At 39.1% G+C, this 17652-nt stretch overlaps 1 protein-coding gene across 3 annotated transcripts in view; it reads right to left on the bottom strand.

Moving 5' to 3' along the window:
* The window catches only part of LOC116843640 (Down syndrome cell adhesion molecule-like protein Dscam2), a 313414-nt gene that overhangs the window by 29976 nt on the left and 265786 nt on the right, over nucleotides 1-17652 (bottom strand). For all 3 annotated transcript variants that reach the window (XM_032814198.1, XM_032814200.1, XM_032814201.1), the window contains one exon: nucleotides 6677-6838. In XM_032814198.1, the coding sequence (XP_032670089.1) occupies nucleotides 6677-6838 (162 nt within the window). The remainder of the gene's footprint in view (nucleotides 1-6676; nucleotides 6839-17652) is intronic.

The raw sequence follows: 17652 nt of genomic DNA, 5'->3' as shown, positions 1-17652 counted from the left end.
TCTATATATATATATATATATATATATATATATATATATATATATATATATATATATATATATCCATATGCGAAACATCTTGCGTACATACGTACGTTTGCCATTTATTAAGCGTCCACGAATCTTCCATAAGACGAGGCAGACACTCACTTTCCCCTCACTTTTTCTTTTTTTTATTATCCTCCCATCAAGACATCACCGTCCACGGTACAGATCGTGAACAACCCGCGGCGATGTCTCTTCGCATCACGAGCGACGAAAGGATTACGACTCCGCGATGGCGTCGTAAACGTCGTGCCGTTTGATACGTTACCACACGCGTGTTTTCTCCTTCTCTCTCCTCCATCTCTCTCTTTCTCTCTTCCGCGTGTGTCCCGACGCCAGCGTATTTCGCGAAATATGCAAGCGGCGAAAACAATCAAGCGGAGAGAGGGACAGAGAGGAAGAGGGAGGATCTGCCGTTTCATCCCCCTGGTTGTCGACTTTTCGACGAGAGAGCGCGGCCAGGGTACGTACGCGACTACGTACGTCGCGACGCGCGTAATGCCGCGGAACGACAATAATAACCTGCCTCGTTGCACCGTGCGATACGTATACAGGATGCATCCGGAGTAGAGCCCCGGGGGTATTAGAACAGAACGCGGCGGTTGTTTGAGAATAATTGAGGAACCGCGGTAGGGAACTAGATAGCGCAACGTAACGTGAGTAATGCCCAAAGAGGTCTGTCGCATGTATGTACACGACGATATGTACATACGTATACATATATATATATATATATATATGTACGTTATATACGTATACGTATATAAACGTTCCCTGTACATGCACAGGATACAAGGTGGTGTGGTAGGAGGTGGTGGAGATACTACGACGATGGCGACGACGGTGGTGGCGGTGGCGGCGGCGGCGGCGGCGACGGCGAGGCAACAAAGAAGCTCTTGCTAGGAGACGGGTTGATAAATTTCGTTGCATAGTTTCGAGAAGTAGCGCGCGACGCGAATTACTCCCTCTCGCCGGGAAGATAATTTGGCGGTCGACGTCCTTAATTGGCGACCGGAGTTATCGATTGATCGCGCGAACACGCCAAGTTAATTCGCGGCCGCGTCCCTCTAGATTGAAATCACGAGCGCGAGACGGACAGCCGTGGTCTCGCCATCTATCAAATTGAAATATTTCCTACTGCAGTGGGATCTTCTTCTTTTCCTTTTTTTTTTATTGAATTTCAGATACTAGAGAAACTATTCTCTTAAAATGAATCAGTCAAACATTATTGGAAACAGTGGATAGACACTGATTTGCAGTTATAAGTGTAGCACTGAAAGTGCTCAATGCTCAATGCTTTACTCGTAACTGATATCAATGACTATTCACTTTAAGAGAGTATGATTACGGCACATTCGCAATTTATCTAATGACCGGCCTTACCGGAAATCGAGTGGGTTCTGCGAGACGGCTATATCTTCACCAGAATATATCTATTGTACGTTTATTTTCGAGCGCAATTTAACGTCACTTTTAATTAAACTCAGTTATCTAGATATTCACTTCCGAACGCTAAGGAGACGGGGGAAACGGTGGCGAGCGGAACTTTTGCTCGGGGTAATTTCGCCCGTGAATTCATTAAAGAACAGATGAAGCCGTTTCCTTTTCTTCCGCCGCGATTCATAAACACACGTATCCTGTGTCTCCTGCAAAAATCAGAAATGAAGGTAGGACGGTTTAGAAAGAAGCAGAAGAAGAAAAAAAGTAGAGCAATTCTCTGCTAGCGCGCTGCGCTCATCAGCGCGAGTACTCGCGGCTTAATTTCATTTCATTGGCGCGTGCCGAGGGAACGTGTAAATAAAACACGTATATAAGAAGAAACGCAGGAAGAAAAAGAAGGAAGAGGGACGATCTGTCCATCTCTCCGTTTGTTCTTTGCTCGTCGACAGAACGCAGAAATCACCCTTGGGCGGCTCGTCCGTCCGCGTCGACGACGGGGAACACCGTTCATCGTTTCGCTCGCAGCGATTTGCTCGTTGAAAGAAGAAGCGCTTTTAATGCACCCATACACACACACATACACACGCACGACGGCACCCTCGTGACGGTGGAGAAATGTAAACGCGGACGGGCGGTTAGGGGATCTCTTCCGTCGACAAGGCTTGTAATACACATCGCCCATCATCGACGACGGTGTGTACAGGCCGTCCCTTATTTTTCAGCCTTTGAAAGTGATAAATATCTCGCTGCTATTTTTACCCTGCCGTCTTCCCCTTAATAATAGAACAGCGGCCCGACGTAATCGCGCAGGGGATTATCGATTGCGTTATCTTTGATGAAGCTTCTCGCTTTTTACTTTTCATCGCGTCAAATCACGTTCGATCAGAGCTCGTCGTTTTTCCTTTTAAAAATAGAAGAGGAGAAAAGGAGGACTCGAGTCGCGCCTCTCGATTCCCAGGGAAATTCATCGATACATTTTTACTTTGCCCTTTTTTTCTATTGCGAAACAATCCGTCACGACGATATCCCCTCGCGCGCGAGTCTTGTGTGGACAAGTGGCCTCGATTGAAGAGTATCGCGTGTCGATTAATAGCGACTATCGCGTTTTTCCTTCATTTCTTCCCCTGTCACGGTACTTTCGCAAACGGCCGCCAACAAGGACGCGCGCACGCGCGCGCGTAACCATCAAGAGAGGTCGTGATAAAAAGGGTTTTCCAGCGGAATAAAGCTCGAACGCGCGGAAAAACGGTCGGAGTGCGCCGCGCCCGCCAAGAAAACAAAATGATCACTTCGCTTCGCGATCATGGAAATTGATTTGGGAAAATCCGGGGAAAAACGTCGCGATATATCACGGACAAGTCTCCCGCAGATTAGACGCATGCGAAATGACGTACAAGCCGATCGCCGAAAGAAACGCAACGAAGTCGTCAATGAGGGCAATAAAACAACATGATGAGGCAACGACAAAGAAGCGCGAGAGGGACGCACGAGGAAGCTTTGATCGCGCCAAGTGTCGGAATTAGAAAAGGTAATCCGGTCCGAATCGCGTCGCGTCGCGTCGCTTTCGTCTCATTGTAAGGAACATTAGGGTGACTTTTCGTGGCTGAGGGGTCGGGTAGGGTTTGCCGGTATCTTTTCCTCCTCGTCTGTGGACACCGGTTGTTGCATACCGTGGACCAAGAGGGACGCCGTGCGGGACGTTTTGGCGGCATCGTTGCTCGCCACGCAAGTATAGTTGCCGTTATGCGCGGTCGACGCGCTCTGTATCCTCAACGCGAGATCGAACTCGCCGATATGGTGAGTGGTGGCCTCCCGCGGCTTCAACGGCCTGCCGTCCTTCAGCCAGGTGATCTTCAGGGGTGAATCGCCCTCGCTGACCGCACAGGTCACGTGCACCCGTGCGCCCGCCTGGATATTGTCGGGAAAGCTAAACGGATCGATTTTAGGCGGTACTGCAAATTACAGGAAGCACGAGGTTTATTTCAGATCGCGACGACGTGCGTCGTCGTCGTCGTCGTCGTTCTTGCCGACGTCGGCGTCGTCGGCGTCGTCGGCGTCGTCGGGGTGGCTGACGCGTCGTACCGGAAGGAGCGGTTGAATCGAGAGGAGTGAGAAGTGCTTCTCTCATACGTGAGTGTGAGTGAGCGGGCAATTGTTTATGTAATATTTCGACGTCTCGTGCAACAGCGGAAGAAACGATGCTACGTGCGCGCATAGTAGTCGGAGATCGTTGGATACTGGACCAGCTCCAAGTCGTAGAGTAGCATTGGTTCTTCTGGTCGTCTGGGGTTACCGCTTATGCTTCGTTTCTCGATTGAGAATCATTTCCCGAAAAATTTCGAAGGGAATATTATAATGCATAAGTAGCCATAGTTATGCGAGAATGATTCAACCCGTAAAATTATGATCTTCGAATTTTCCTTTTTTTTTTTATCAACAGTTCGCAATCGTTCAAGCGTGATCAATTTTCTTCTCTATTCATTAACAAAAGCTTAATTAAAAACAAAAATATGAGCAAATAAGACGCAATTACTAAAACATGGCACAACTAATAAAAAGCAAAAACTTACATTATTTTTAAGAGATAAGGCTTGGATCTTTTTATGTACACTGTAAAAACTGATGTGTTAAATTTAACATTTCATGTGTCTCAAATCATCCATTCTCATTTATGTGTAAATTTAACATTTCATGTGTCTCAAATCATCCATTCTCATTTATGTGTAAATTTAACACAAAACAAATATGATAAAAGTAACACGCATAATATGTGAAAAATTAACACAAAAATTTAACACTTGAATACCGTCAGGAATTACAGTTTGTGTTAAATTGACATATGTATAATTTTAAATTAACTAAAATAAAACGTTAATTTAACATTTGAGAGAAGTATTAATCTATAGTTTTGATGAAATGAAAATGTTAAATTGATTTGATCTGTCTGACATATTAAATATGTCAGCTTAACACAACCTGTGATTCTTAATGGTATTCAAGTGTTAAATTCTTGTGTTAATTCTTTCCATATCATGTGTGTCACTTTTTAACACATTTGTGTTAAATATACACATAAGTGAGAGTGAATGATTTAGGACATATGAAATGTGTTAAATTTAACACATCAGTTTTTACAGTGTACATAAAAAGATCCAAGCCTTATCTCTTAAAAATAATGTAAGTTTTTACTTTTTATTAGTTGTGCCATGTTTTAGTAGTTGCATCTCATTTGTTCATTTTTTTTTTTAATTAAGCTTTTGTTAATGAACAGAGAAGAAAATTGATCACGCTCGAACGATTGCGAACTTCAGTGCCATCTATACTTCTTAAATTATGTATCGAATGTTCATTCCCATTATTCTCGATACTTCATATAGATTGGATCATTCTTATATAACTATGGCCAATTGATGTATTTCTAACGTGTTAATTCAATATATCGAATTTCGTGGAATATTCAATGTATACGTTTGCATATGCATGTATTGACTTTCGCAACTCGTTACCCTCTCGACTCAAAGGATTTGGGTTACCGGTACATGAAGGAAGGCTTCATAATTGTGCGAATAATATTCTCGGTAACTGTCGCAAACACATTCATATATCCTACCTGCGTATTTTGCTCGACGTGATCGCAGCATAAAAATCATGCACCTGAAATTGTCATTAGTCCGGGAGAAGATTTTTCAGAATATATCGATTAAGTGGTGCTATTTATTTCCACGGCAACACTGCGTTAGAAATTTATTTTCAGAAAAAATTTAAGGATTAGATCACGTTATTTGATGGAACAACAGTGCCCTCGATCAGATAAAACGATGTCTAAATCCAAATTGCACTTTTAATTACCGCCGTAGCAGAAAAGGATATTTGGTTCTAAAAAAATTGTTCTAATTGCTTCATCGATCCTGTTTATTTTAGAAATCGTGCTTCGATAGGCGAAATAAAAATTCACATTCAATAAAACAGATGAACAAACAGTTTCTCGAGTGCTCGTGTATTTTGAGACCTCTCAGAAATATACATTTCTCTTCTCTCTTTCTCATCCGGTGTTATTTAAATTAAAAATTGAAAATCTGGAAACAAGTACGTCTGTTTTGAAATAACAATCTATCTTTCCAACAACAGTCGCTCATGATCATTGTAAACGTACCACGTTGGCAGTAAATTTGTAGACAAGGCGTATTTCACAGAGAAAGAGAGAATAAACGCGCGCATGAAAGTCCTCGCGAGGTGATTTATCTCTCGAAATAGCCTGCTTCGAGACACAGCCGAACGGAGACGCATGTATACGAACGGTAGAAATGAAGCGGCTGGGATTTCTTTTTAAATCATAGAGAGCTTCCCGCGCGCGCACTCATACGAAGAGGCAGGAGAGTCTCGTTCGATCTCGGAAATAACGTGCACTTGAGGTACTTCCTTCGTACCCCTATTGTACGCGGGAACGCACTACTATTATACGCGCGAAGCGCTACAAATTTCCCTGCGACGAACGTCGGCGGTGTGTGTGTGTGTGTGTGCGTCTCGAACGAGGGGAAGAGAGAAAGATAGAGAGAGGAGAAAGACAGAAAAATCGTCGTGCTTCGATAGGCGAAATAAAAATCCACATTCAATAAAACGCTCGCTATTTCGCGCGCGCAGCCATCGATTTAAAATTCTGATGTACCATCGAAACGGTCTTTCACAAAGAAGGATGCACTCGAACGTGTTTCATCGATATATACTCGAACTCTTTTATCAAACGCTTATCCTAACCCGACGTATCTTGTTCCGCGTGACTTATAAATTTCACATTCGGATACGAAACGATCACTCTGCGCGCTGCTATTTTATAAGTCGCAGTTATCTTCCCCGCGGTGAAGCACGGCCGTTAAATGCTTGATAAAAATTCGGAGCTTCGCGGCTTTCGGATTTAGCGGCGAATCCGTCGCGCGCGGCGTGACGCATCGAGCGATTTCTCCCGACTCGACGTCCGGGCATTTCATCGTGAAAGCCTTTGTCGCGATTACAGTCATGGCCGTCGACTTTGTGGCCGTGTGTCCTCGAGAGGCCGCGGAAAATCCCGACAGAACGGATCGACGTCGTTCGCGGGGCACTGTTGTTCCAATTTAAACGGATATAAAATTGGCGTGTACGGGCGTGCAGTGACAGAGGGCGAAAGGGATAAACGTGCAGGAGCGAGAAACTTTACCTTTGACTTCTATGTGAATGGTCTGCGAGTCGGAGCGACCTTGCTTGTTCTTCGCGGTGCACGTGTATGCACCGCGATCGGTGCTGCTGTCGACGCGATGCAGCACCAGAGTACCGTTCTGGGACACCTCTTGGCGTCGACTAGTCGGTAACACTTGACCATCTGAAAATGCGTTACTTCATGTGTGATGACATCTCCTGAACAGTGAACGTAATCAACGAGCTTCCAGAGTTCTCAAAGAAAAAAGTCCTAGTTGCAAGATGCTCTATTTCCTCATATTATGTTAATATTCTAATAAGCGAAAACTTTTGCCAACAGAGTATCCTTTTCTACCAATGAAGTGATCTATTGATCAATTAATCGAAAATTTTGCTCCAACTTGTTTTCTTCCCTTTGAGTCAAGAAGAATATATGTTCATCTTGAAGCAGAATGCCTTCTTACATTTGACACAAGAGACGCGATAAGCAAGGTTTGCATCTTTAGATAAAAGATGAAATTCCCCTAATTTCAAGGGGTATGCGCCGTGGCATGTTGGATTGTGGTGTTAGAAGCGAGAAATGACACGTTGCAAATTTCGCGCGTCATTTCTAGATAAAAAGATACTTATACAAAACACTTGAGATCGATTGAACTTATAAAATGCTCTGGAGCACGTTCAAAATAAAATCGACAAACATGAGAATTGTTCTAAGTAATATTAAACTGACGTGATAAAATTTGTGGACTGATGCTTAACCTTTAAGCACTGACACAGACCTATTAGGAGTGTGCATTAATTTTAAGGGATTTTTTAGTAAAAATATTGCTTTATTGTAAAAAGATGATTACAAATTGATCATTCAAAATATTGTCCATCGTTAGCCACTACATTTTCCCAGCTTTCTAGTAGGTGGATTCCACGTTAAAAAAACGACACATTTTTTGAGGCTATCCACGAATCGACCCATTTTTTTATATCCTCATAAGAATGGAAGCGCTGTTCAAACAGGCCATGAGTTATCGATCGAAATAGGTGGTAATCAGAAGGAGCAATATCTGAAGAATACGGCGGGTGTGGTAGGACATCCCAGTTAAGCGCTTCTAACGTTTCCTTGATCGGTTTCGCAACATGTGGCCGAGCGTTATCGTGCTGAAAAATCACTTTGTCGTGTCTTTTCACGTAATCTGGCCGTTTTTGCTTCAATGCTCGGCTCAATTGCATCAATTGTTGTTGGTAGCGTTCCCCAATGATGGTTTCGTTGGGTTGGAGCAGCTCATAATACATTACACCCAGCTGATCTCACCAAATACAGAGCATGATCTTGGCGTCATGAATATTTGGCTTTGCCGTCGATCTTGATGGTTCACCTGGCCTGCACCGTGATTTTTTGCGCTTCGGATTATCGTAGCGTATCCATTTTTCATCACCCGTCACGATACGATGCAAAAAACTTTTTCTTTTGTGTCTTTGAAGCAACAATTCAGGGGTCATTTTGCGCCTTTCAACGTCCCTCGGCTTCAACTCGTACGACACCCAATTTCCTTGCTTTTGAATCATTCTAATAGCCTTCAAATGTCTGGAAATCGTTGATTGATCAACATTTAATGATTCTGTAAGTTCTTCTTGCGTTTGACTCGGGTCTTGATCGAGTAAAGCTTCCACTTCCTCATCTTCAAACTTTTTCGGCTGGCCTGGACGTTCCTTGTCTTCCGTGTCAAAATCACCTTTTTTATAGCGTCGAAACCAGTACTCACACGTTGAAATCGATGGAATATAATCATCATAAGCTTCCAACAGCATTCGTTGACTTTCAAAAGCACTTTTACTCAAATGGAAGCAAAAAAGCAAAGCTTCCCGCGAATTGCGTTTTGTCGGCACAAAATTCGACAAATTCAATGCTCAAAAAACAATGTTGTTTACACTTCGGCAAAATGACACATACTGAAAACTAAAGCCACATGATGGTGCTTTGACATGAAGGTAGCAACAATATGGCCCGATGAGATATAGTACTAGTTACGTCATCTCTTGAAAATCCTTTAAAATTAATGCATTCCCAATACAAAAATATTTCGAAGTTTGATAATTATCTGAGAAAGTGTGCGAAACATTTTTCCTTGTCACCACTTCGCTAAAGAAAAGATAGACGGACGCGATGTGTACATGCTTAAGTGGGAATAAAACAGCAATAGATTTTTTTATTTCATTGGGAGTTTATCAGACTCCTATCAGTGCTTAAGGGTTAAACTATATTTTAATAACGAGTTTATACAATCATAACAATTTTTCAAAATACATTTATATAACTCGTTATTTCGGCGTCTGAATGTTAATATTGCGTAATTTTTCAACTTACTTTTATAGTTAGCATGATTTTTGAAAATTTATCAAATATATATATATATATATATATATATATATATATATATATATATATAATTTTTATTAATAGAGTTTGCACGATACTGTTTGTCAGGTGGTTATAGAGTATCAATCTTAAGAGTATCAATCTTTGGCGGTGAAGGAATGCGGATTTCAATTGAACATGGAAATCGCAGTTTACGAAAACACGACACTTCGGTTTAAATTATGCATTTGCTTTACGCTGTGTGCGTGGCGCGATCTGCGCGACCGTGGCATTGCGGAAATGTGGTTTTCCACTGATTTCGCATCACATTGGCGACGTCACGGTGCAGTCGCGTGTTCAATCCGCTTTCATAGCCAACGACCGACTTTGAATTGTGGAGTGAAAGCGCCGTGGAATATACCGTGTTCTATAAAACATAAAAATAAATAATCATATACGACTTTTTAAATGTTCTACATTTAAAAACAACTTATGATTTACAACTTCTGATGTGTGCGACCATCCGAACGCTTCCAAGATCCGGCAAGTTTTGATAGCGTTAATATTATAATTGTGATCGCACGCTCATCGAATGTGAGTGTTATTGATTGACAGATAACAACGATTACTGCGCTGATTGTTTTGGAAATTTTATGCATTGAATATTTGTCTGTGACCGCCATTCATTACATATAATATTTCCCATTTTAATGAGCGTTTGTCAAATATACTGAGAATAAAGATATGAATAAAAATTCATTTATTTAGTGTAAATCTCGCATAAACACTAATTTGTGTCTCCAATAATGCTTCCCATATAATATTTCCCATTTTAATGAGTGTTTGACGAATATACTGAGGATAAAGATATAAGTAAAAATTCATTTATTTAGTGTAAATCTCGCATAAACACTGATTAGTGTTTCCAATAATGTTACTTATCCAAAAATCCTGACAATCGTCTGTCAATATCTTTAATTTGTTCATTTTTGTTTATTCTATTTATTATTATATCAAAACCAGTTTAAATTTCTATTCGCGCGCAGCATTACCGAACATATCAATCCTTACTTTCAGCTTCCACTGAATGTCCAAATCCTACTGAGACTTCTAACGTCAAGAAATAAAGGGAATAATTGAGAAGAAAGAAAATGTGTTATTTAATTCATCCACTTATCCATTAATTTATGTTATATTTATGCTTTCAGTTGGTTCGTCTTTAAACTTTGGCATGAGGAAGGTGCAACTAAGAGATCATAGCATCTCAGAACGGAACATTAGCCTGTGTAATGTTATATCTCTTGTAATGTTATAGCTCTTGCATTGATCCTTCAAGTTTGATGAAATGTGCAAGGTTAATATGGAGCTAAGTTACGACTCGGGTGTGATTGTCTCGAAGTGTCTCCAGATTGAAACGCGAAAGTCCGCATTACGTCATTCGGCATTTTCCTGTATTATCGGAACGGGTACATTTCAGGCGGCCAAGTTATACGGTTCACCCTGGCGAATCGATAAATCTTATCCGGCTGCCGGATATTTTCGGGAGTCCTTAAAAAGCATTGTGTCCGTAGTGCTTAATGGGCCAAACGGCCGTAGGTGGTCGCGCGTCGTCGCGACGCCGGCGACGGGGGTTGGGGCGAAAAGTTGGTGCAGCGATCGTTCGAAAGTTTCGCAAAGTCGAGTTCATCATTACGAGAAGGGACGCTGGAAGTTCGTCGCCTCGGGACGACCGCGACCTCGGTCGAAATAAAAGGGTTTCTCCACTCTCTCTCTCGTATTGCCCTCCTTCGTCGAGGGACGCGAGACGATAAGGAAAAGCACGAAAGAAGCTTGCAGCTCGCTCATTTGAAAGAGAGAAAGAGGGAGAGAGAGAGAGAGAGAGAGAGAGACGCGTAGGAGAATGAGGAAAATTCTGCGGCGAGGCGCGACTTTCCGGTGGTCGAAGACGCGGCGCGGCTTTTAACTTATTTACGCGTTCTTCGCGACGTGCCGAGTTCAATTTTAATTTCCGCGGTCACTTAATTTCATCACTCAACCGCTCGATCGAATAAGTGCAGACACAGCGTTGAAGATCGGAAAAGAATCTCATTAAATCTTTATAGCTCAGTGTACTGAGAAAAAAAGTTGGAAATAATCATCAAACTTGGATAATAATTACCAGATATTTTGGCGAAAGTTTTAACTAAACATGCCGGTGAATATAATCAAATAATTTAGTGAGTACTAATAAATATTCTTTCTTAGCACGACTTGGTGTTCCCAAGCCAAGAGTAGGTAACTATTACCAACGTATATGTGTGTGTGTGACACGTGTTATCAAATAATTTATTAAATAAAAGCATATTGTATTTAATAATTATTACCAAATGATTTGACAACTATTACTGTATTTGATACAAATTACCAAATATTGTATTGAAACGCCACACCAAATGCATTTGTTGACTATTAAACGTTTTTTTGCACAAGTGTGCACATAATTATGTGTATTCACTTTGGGTCCTCCTCTTTTTATATTTTTTATATTAGCAAAGTAATGATTCAGATATGATACTATCGATCTCCATCTTAGATAGAGTTATATTCTTCTCAACTCGCGAAACAGTGTTCTTCCAGCTGAAGAAACCGATCATGGCGAATGTATACAAAGCAAAATCGTTGATGCTCGAAATCATGTTTCTCACGAAAAAAGGTAAGCAAATTTTCACAATTTTTTATCGATATCATCTTAAGATACAAGATAGACGCTTTTACATTCATTGTCACGGTTATAAGATTTATTCAATTCTGTAACTGAGATACTTGTGCAAACATAAATCACGTATAGGGTATTGCGTCAATATACAAATCAGTACAACGGGTTGCCTGTCTGTTAGGCGCACGTGGCCGGTAATGTAGGACCAATAATGCAGGGCTTGCCGATATAATTATATGTCTACTTTATTCAATTAAATGTGCAATGCTTCTAATTATCACGATCGTAACGGATATATATATATATATATATATATATATATATATATACGGAATAATTAAAATTAATAAGTAAAAAGATAAATAAAATAAAATATTTTTTCCTCAACATAATTTATTCTTTCCTGGCATTAGATTCTTTGATAAAAATTAGAGATTACAGAGAGATAATGCAGAAACAGTTATAAGCCTCATATTCTGTATTCCATCTCAGAGATAGCTCTTGCAAAAGAATGAATTGACCGGAAACGAAATTAATGATCGCAACTTAACAGATGACAACCATTAAATTTTTTTGATACATGCTCTTTACATTTCTTAAGGTGAAGATTCAAACGAGGATGAGAATATTATTATTCAAAGTAATTAGTAAAAATATTGCCACTGGGATTGTAAGAGTGGATATTTTATTCAAACTTCGAGTGAATTTTGATTCTACATGAGCGCATCGATTAAATGAAAATATTCTTACTCTGCGATTCAAAATGAAAAAATCACTTAATTTGAATGAAATATTATTTACATTTGAATCTTTCACTCATGTAAAATGAATTTTCAACTCTAAATCGCCGAATAAATATTTTTTACACTAGTCGCTCGAGAAGCAATATTTTTATTCTATTTTTGGAGTGAATTTTCACTTCAAAAAATTTAGAAGTGATGTGTTTGCAACTTAGTCCCGATAAATATAATTATCCCGATATATATGTATATATATATACAGAGTGTTCCCAAAAGGTGGTACCAAATTTTAGGAGTATGTAGTACTCGTTAAAACAAACCAAAAACTCTTAATGAACAGTACTCCGAAAACCTTTTATTTCTGAGTTATGAAGTATTTTGTTCTGTGAAAAATAGAAAATAAATTAAATCTACAATAAATGTTCATTCACGGACGCCCGTATGTGACCACCTAATTATGCAGGGATTGTTGTATTCAACTTTGGATTGTGGATCGTGTCTAGTTTTGTGTTATCTGAAAAATGGTTAATTTTTACATAAATTCTGAAATGACGGATATTCATTTTATGTATGGCAGAGCAAAGGGCAATGTTTAAAAAGCAGCACGCTTGTATCATGCTTATCCGAACAGCCAAGTAGAAGAATGTTTAGCAAAATTAACGCCATTAACCAATCGTTTTCAAGAAAGATGGATAGAACGTGACGGTCCAGTTGTATAGCCATCTCGCTCACCGGATTTAAATCCGTTGGATTATTATCTATGGGGACACTTGAAGAGCATGGTATATGCCACACCAGTTGATACAATAGATGAATTGATTCAGAGAATTGAAAACTGTTGTCAACAAATACGGAATAAACCCGGAATCTTTGAACGTGTTCAATCTTCAATAAGGAGACGTGCCGAATTGTGTTGAAATGGACGGATAGCACATTGAACATTTATTGTAAATTTTAGTTATTTTCTATTTTTCACAGAACAAAATGTTTCATAACTCAGAAATAAAAAGTTTTCAGAGTACTGTTCATTAAGAGTTTTTGGTTTGTTTTAACGAGTACTACATACCTCTAAAATTTGATACCACCTTTTGGGAACACCCTGTATATATCCGTTACGATCGTAATAATTAGAGACATTGCATATTTCATTGGATAAAGTAGGCATATAATTATATCGACAAGCCCTGCATTATCGGCCCTGCATTACCGGTCACGCGCGCCTAACGGGCAGGCAACCCGTCGTACTGATCTGTATGTTGACGCAACACCCTTATATTCAAAAAATTTTCAACAGTCAATTTTATCCAAATTACAAAACCTTTCATTAAGAGTGTCTTTCAAGACTATTTTATCAAGAAAAACATGGAATCTATGCTCGGGCTTTAAACAGTTAAGCCGTTGAGTGCCATGAACATTTACATGCTTCCGGTAAAAATCATCAGAGTAAATCGCTAATTCATATTTGTGTTTGAGAGAACGAGAAGAAGTATTTTATCTAAAAGTATTCCGTCCACAGTGAACATGCTTTCGTCCGCGGAGAGCTTTCAATTTCGAGCACTCCACACTCAAAGGGTCAAAGTTAGAACCGCGAAACCGTTTGCGATTCACCCGAGGATAAAACCGCGAGGTAATCGCGTGATGTAGTGTTGCGCGATATTCATTGCAATTTCGCACTCCGGAAATTCGAGCTCGATCGGACGACAAGGATCAGTGGCGCACGGGAAAATGAAGAGGCAAAAAGTGTCGGCGGTGAGAACAAAGATCGAAGCAAAAAGCCGAGTTACGGAAACGATTTTGGACACGCGTAATATCAACAAAGCAAGTCTCTTCGATCTTGTCGTCCCGAGTCGAAATTTTGACCCTATGTTGAACTTTGAATTCTACACCGCAGTAGGGGCTAAGATAGCAAAGTAGGTTTAATTCTAATGATATAATTTACTCCTTTGACGCTGATGATGCCTGACATTCCGCTTTCGCTTTCTTTAGCATCAAAGTAGGTTGTATAATAATAGGATCTTAGGAAGTAAAGTAGGTTTAGTTGCGAACTTCTATTGAAGCTTTAGCTTTTACATAGAATATATGTATTTTATAGAATTCAAGGTTCAACATAGAGTCAAAATTTTGACTAAAAAATCAGTGTCAATATCGTCAAAATAGGTTTCACCTAGGTTGTAGATTGTCTAAGTAGGTTCAAATTATTTTTAAGAGTATCAAAGTAGCGTCAAAATTTTGACAAGGTAGAGTTAAAGGTTCAAAAGAAAAGTTAATGAGTCCAATATCGACAAAGTAGGTTTCACCTAGGTTGTAGATTGTCTAAGTAGGTTCAAATTATTTTTAAGAGTATCAAAGTAGCGTCAAAATTTTGACAAGGTAGAGTTAAAGGTTCAAAAGAAAAGTTAATGAGTCCAATATCGACAAAGTAGGTTTCACCTAGGTTGTAGATTGTCTAAGTAGGTTCAAATTATTTTTAAGAGTATCAAAGTAGCGTCAAAATTTTGACAAGGTAGAGTTAAAGGTTCAAAAGAAAAGTTAATGAGTCCAATATCGACAAAGTAGGTTTCACCTAGGTTGTAGATTGTCTAAGTAGGTTCAAATTATTTTTAAGAGTATCAAAGTAGCGTCAAAATTTTGACAAGGTAGAGTTAAAGGTTCAAAAGAAAAGTTAATGAGTCCAATATCGACAAAGTAGGTTTCACCTAGGCTATAAACCGTCTAAGTAGGCGCAAACTATCCTTAAGAGTGTCAAAGTAGCATCAAATTTTCGACTCGGAGTCGTGGTGCGACGCGCCAAATTCGATTGGAATATTTTGCGCAACGATCTGGCCGAACCGCATACTACCATTCGCATATATACCATGATGGTTTCGGGCGACTTATTTAGACCCTACTTTGTCTCGGTGTTCAGTGGATAAGGGATTCTATCGTCCAGCGAGCATGGAAGGAGGAACGGAGGAAAGCCGTAGAGGAAAGAACAAAACGAGCTTGAGATACGCGGCTTTGGCCGACCGAAGCCAAGATGGAGATATCGAGGTATCGGGATGGGATAATATCGACCCGGCGCGAAATTGAGATGAATATAATGCAACAGCGTATATCACCGTACTCGAGACCTGCTGGTGGTCTGGTTGGCGATAGCGGTCTCGCGTACCAGGCGTTTAATGAAGTCCTTCGGCTCTCGAGGATAAAACGTTGGGTGTGAAAAATCAATAACCAATATATTGCAAAAAGATTAATTATGTTTCAAAATTTTGCCAGGATTTCCATTATAGAGAGGCGTGCGATTTTTTAATTGTCAATTTTACAAAAAAATAAAAAGCGCAATAATTGATATACAATACAAAGTATCCTAAAAAAATTACGCACGAAGATTTCTCTCCCGACCCGATTGATTTGGATGAAACAGTTTTACAAAAATAATAACGTCAAAAAATACGCAAGGTAAAATATATATGCAATATCCCGAAGCTGAGCCGCGCAGATTAATCACGCGTGTGTCTGGCTTGATGTAACATAAAATATAAAAGTACATAACGGGTCGTTTACCTCTGGACGCCTGAAAAAAGCTTGTTATATAACCTAGAAAGCTTCTTTCCGCAGGAGAATTCCGCAACGCGTATCAATTTGTAATTCTGTATATTTATTGTACAAGTATAAAAGAATATCAAAAAAGTAATAGTCGTTCGGAAAAAAAATATCAAATCTTTAAACACGTTTTTCTCGATATCACATTTTCGCGAAATTAACGTGCCAGATTTATGGAAAACTATCGAACCGATTGAATTCAAACTTTCCACATACTTCCAATATATGCATATCGTGAGAATATATATCTCGAATTTCACAAAAAAATTGAAAATTAACAAAATGCCGCAAGTACAAAATGAAGTTGTGTTTTTCTTTATGAAAAGAGCAACTTTATATAATGAAAAAATACTAAATTTTAAAATTTTAGCAAATTCGATGTGCTTTTGATGCGTGTATGTATTAAAAATATGTGGAAAGTTCTCAGTTGGATAGTCCTTTTTCGAGGAATTCTACATACTGATTTTAAAAACATGATATCGAGAAAATTGACACATTGCGGAGTCCAGAAAACAATTTTGAATATAACCTATTATCTCGAGCGTTCAATAATAAAATTGAACGAAACTGCTATTAGACGGAACATGATTTTCCGCATCGAGACACGTCACGTTCTTAATATTAAAAATCAAATAATCCGATTTTACGATAAAAATAAAAAAACAGGCATCGCCGCTAATTAATAACATTAAAATCTGTTGCGATACGTCAACATATCACGATATATCATGCTCTTCGAGTCCATCCAGTCAATAATTTTCAATTCAGGATACGTATTTTTATTCAATTAGGAATACGAATCGAGGCAATAATTTAATAAGCGACTGAACGATTGCGTTCTATTTCTACTCGAAAAGATTAAATATTAAAGATTTATTAGTGAATACACGTCGCATTACAGTCGCGATATAAATTTATTATATAACACGTATTGATGTTTATTCAACCAATTCGATTAAATCAATCGACCTGTGATTAATCTAATTAACGAATTGGAGGAAAATATTATATATATGCACATATACATATATGTGTGTGAACATATGTATGTCTACACATACGCATTGTATACCATATGGCATATTATATAATATGCTCGAGAAAAAACATTAATTGAACACGAGAACATGACAGTTTGCAAACAAATACATAAAATTTTGAGATATTAATGAAAGAAGATCGTATGATGTCGTGGGGCAGTTTCTATAAGCGTAAGATCTCATCAAAAGTAAATAAAACGCGACTATCTCTAAGCACAAACGGATATCAGTCGAAATATCAGCTGAAGGTAAAGTGTCTCGATGCAGACTATTTGAGAAATGAATTTCAATAATCAAACAAATTTAGTTACACGCATTTACACGCAAAGTAACTGATTAAAGACAAGCTACAATAATAAATTCTTAAGATATTAGTGTATTCGAATCCGGGATCTTTGGATTGTGAGTTATTTGTCTCTCTCTACACGCTACGTCATTTCTTCAATTATAATATAGATCTATCATACAGGGCCTAACACAAGACATACAAAATCACATGTAAAGGCAGAATACATCGTGTTCAACCTGAACACGACATGACAGTTTGCAAACAAATACATAAAATTTTGAGATATTAATAAAAGAAGATCG

Source organism: Odontomachus brunneus, unplaced genomic scaffold, assembly GCF_010583005.1.
Source record: "Odontomachus brunneus isolate Ranch 3 - 2012 unplaced genomic scaffold, Obru_v1 Obru_scaffold_034, whole genome shotgun sequence".
NCBI classification, from domain to species: domain Eukaryota; kingdom Metazoa; phylum Arthropoda; class Insecta; order Hymenoptera; family Formicidae; genus Odontomachus; species Odontomachus brunneus.
This window is presented reverse-complemented; position numbering and strand designations above follow the sequence as displayed.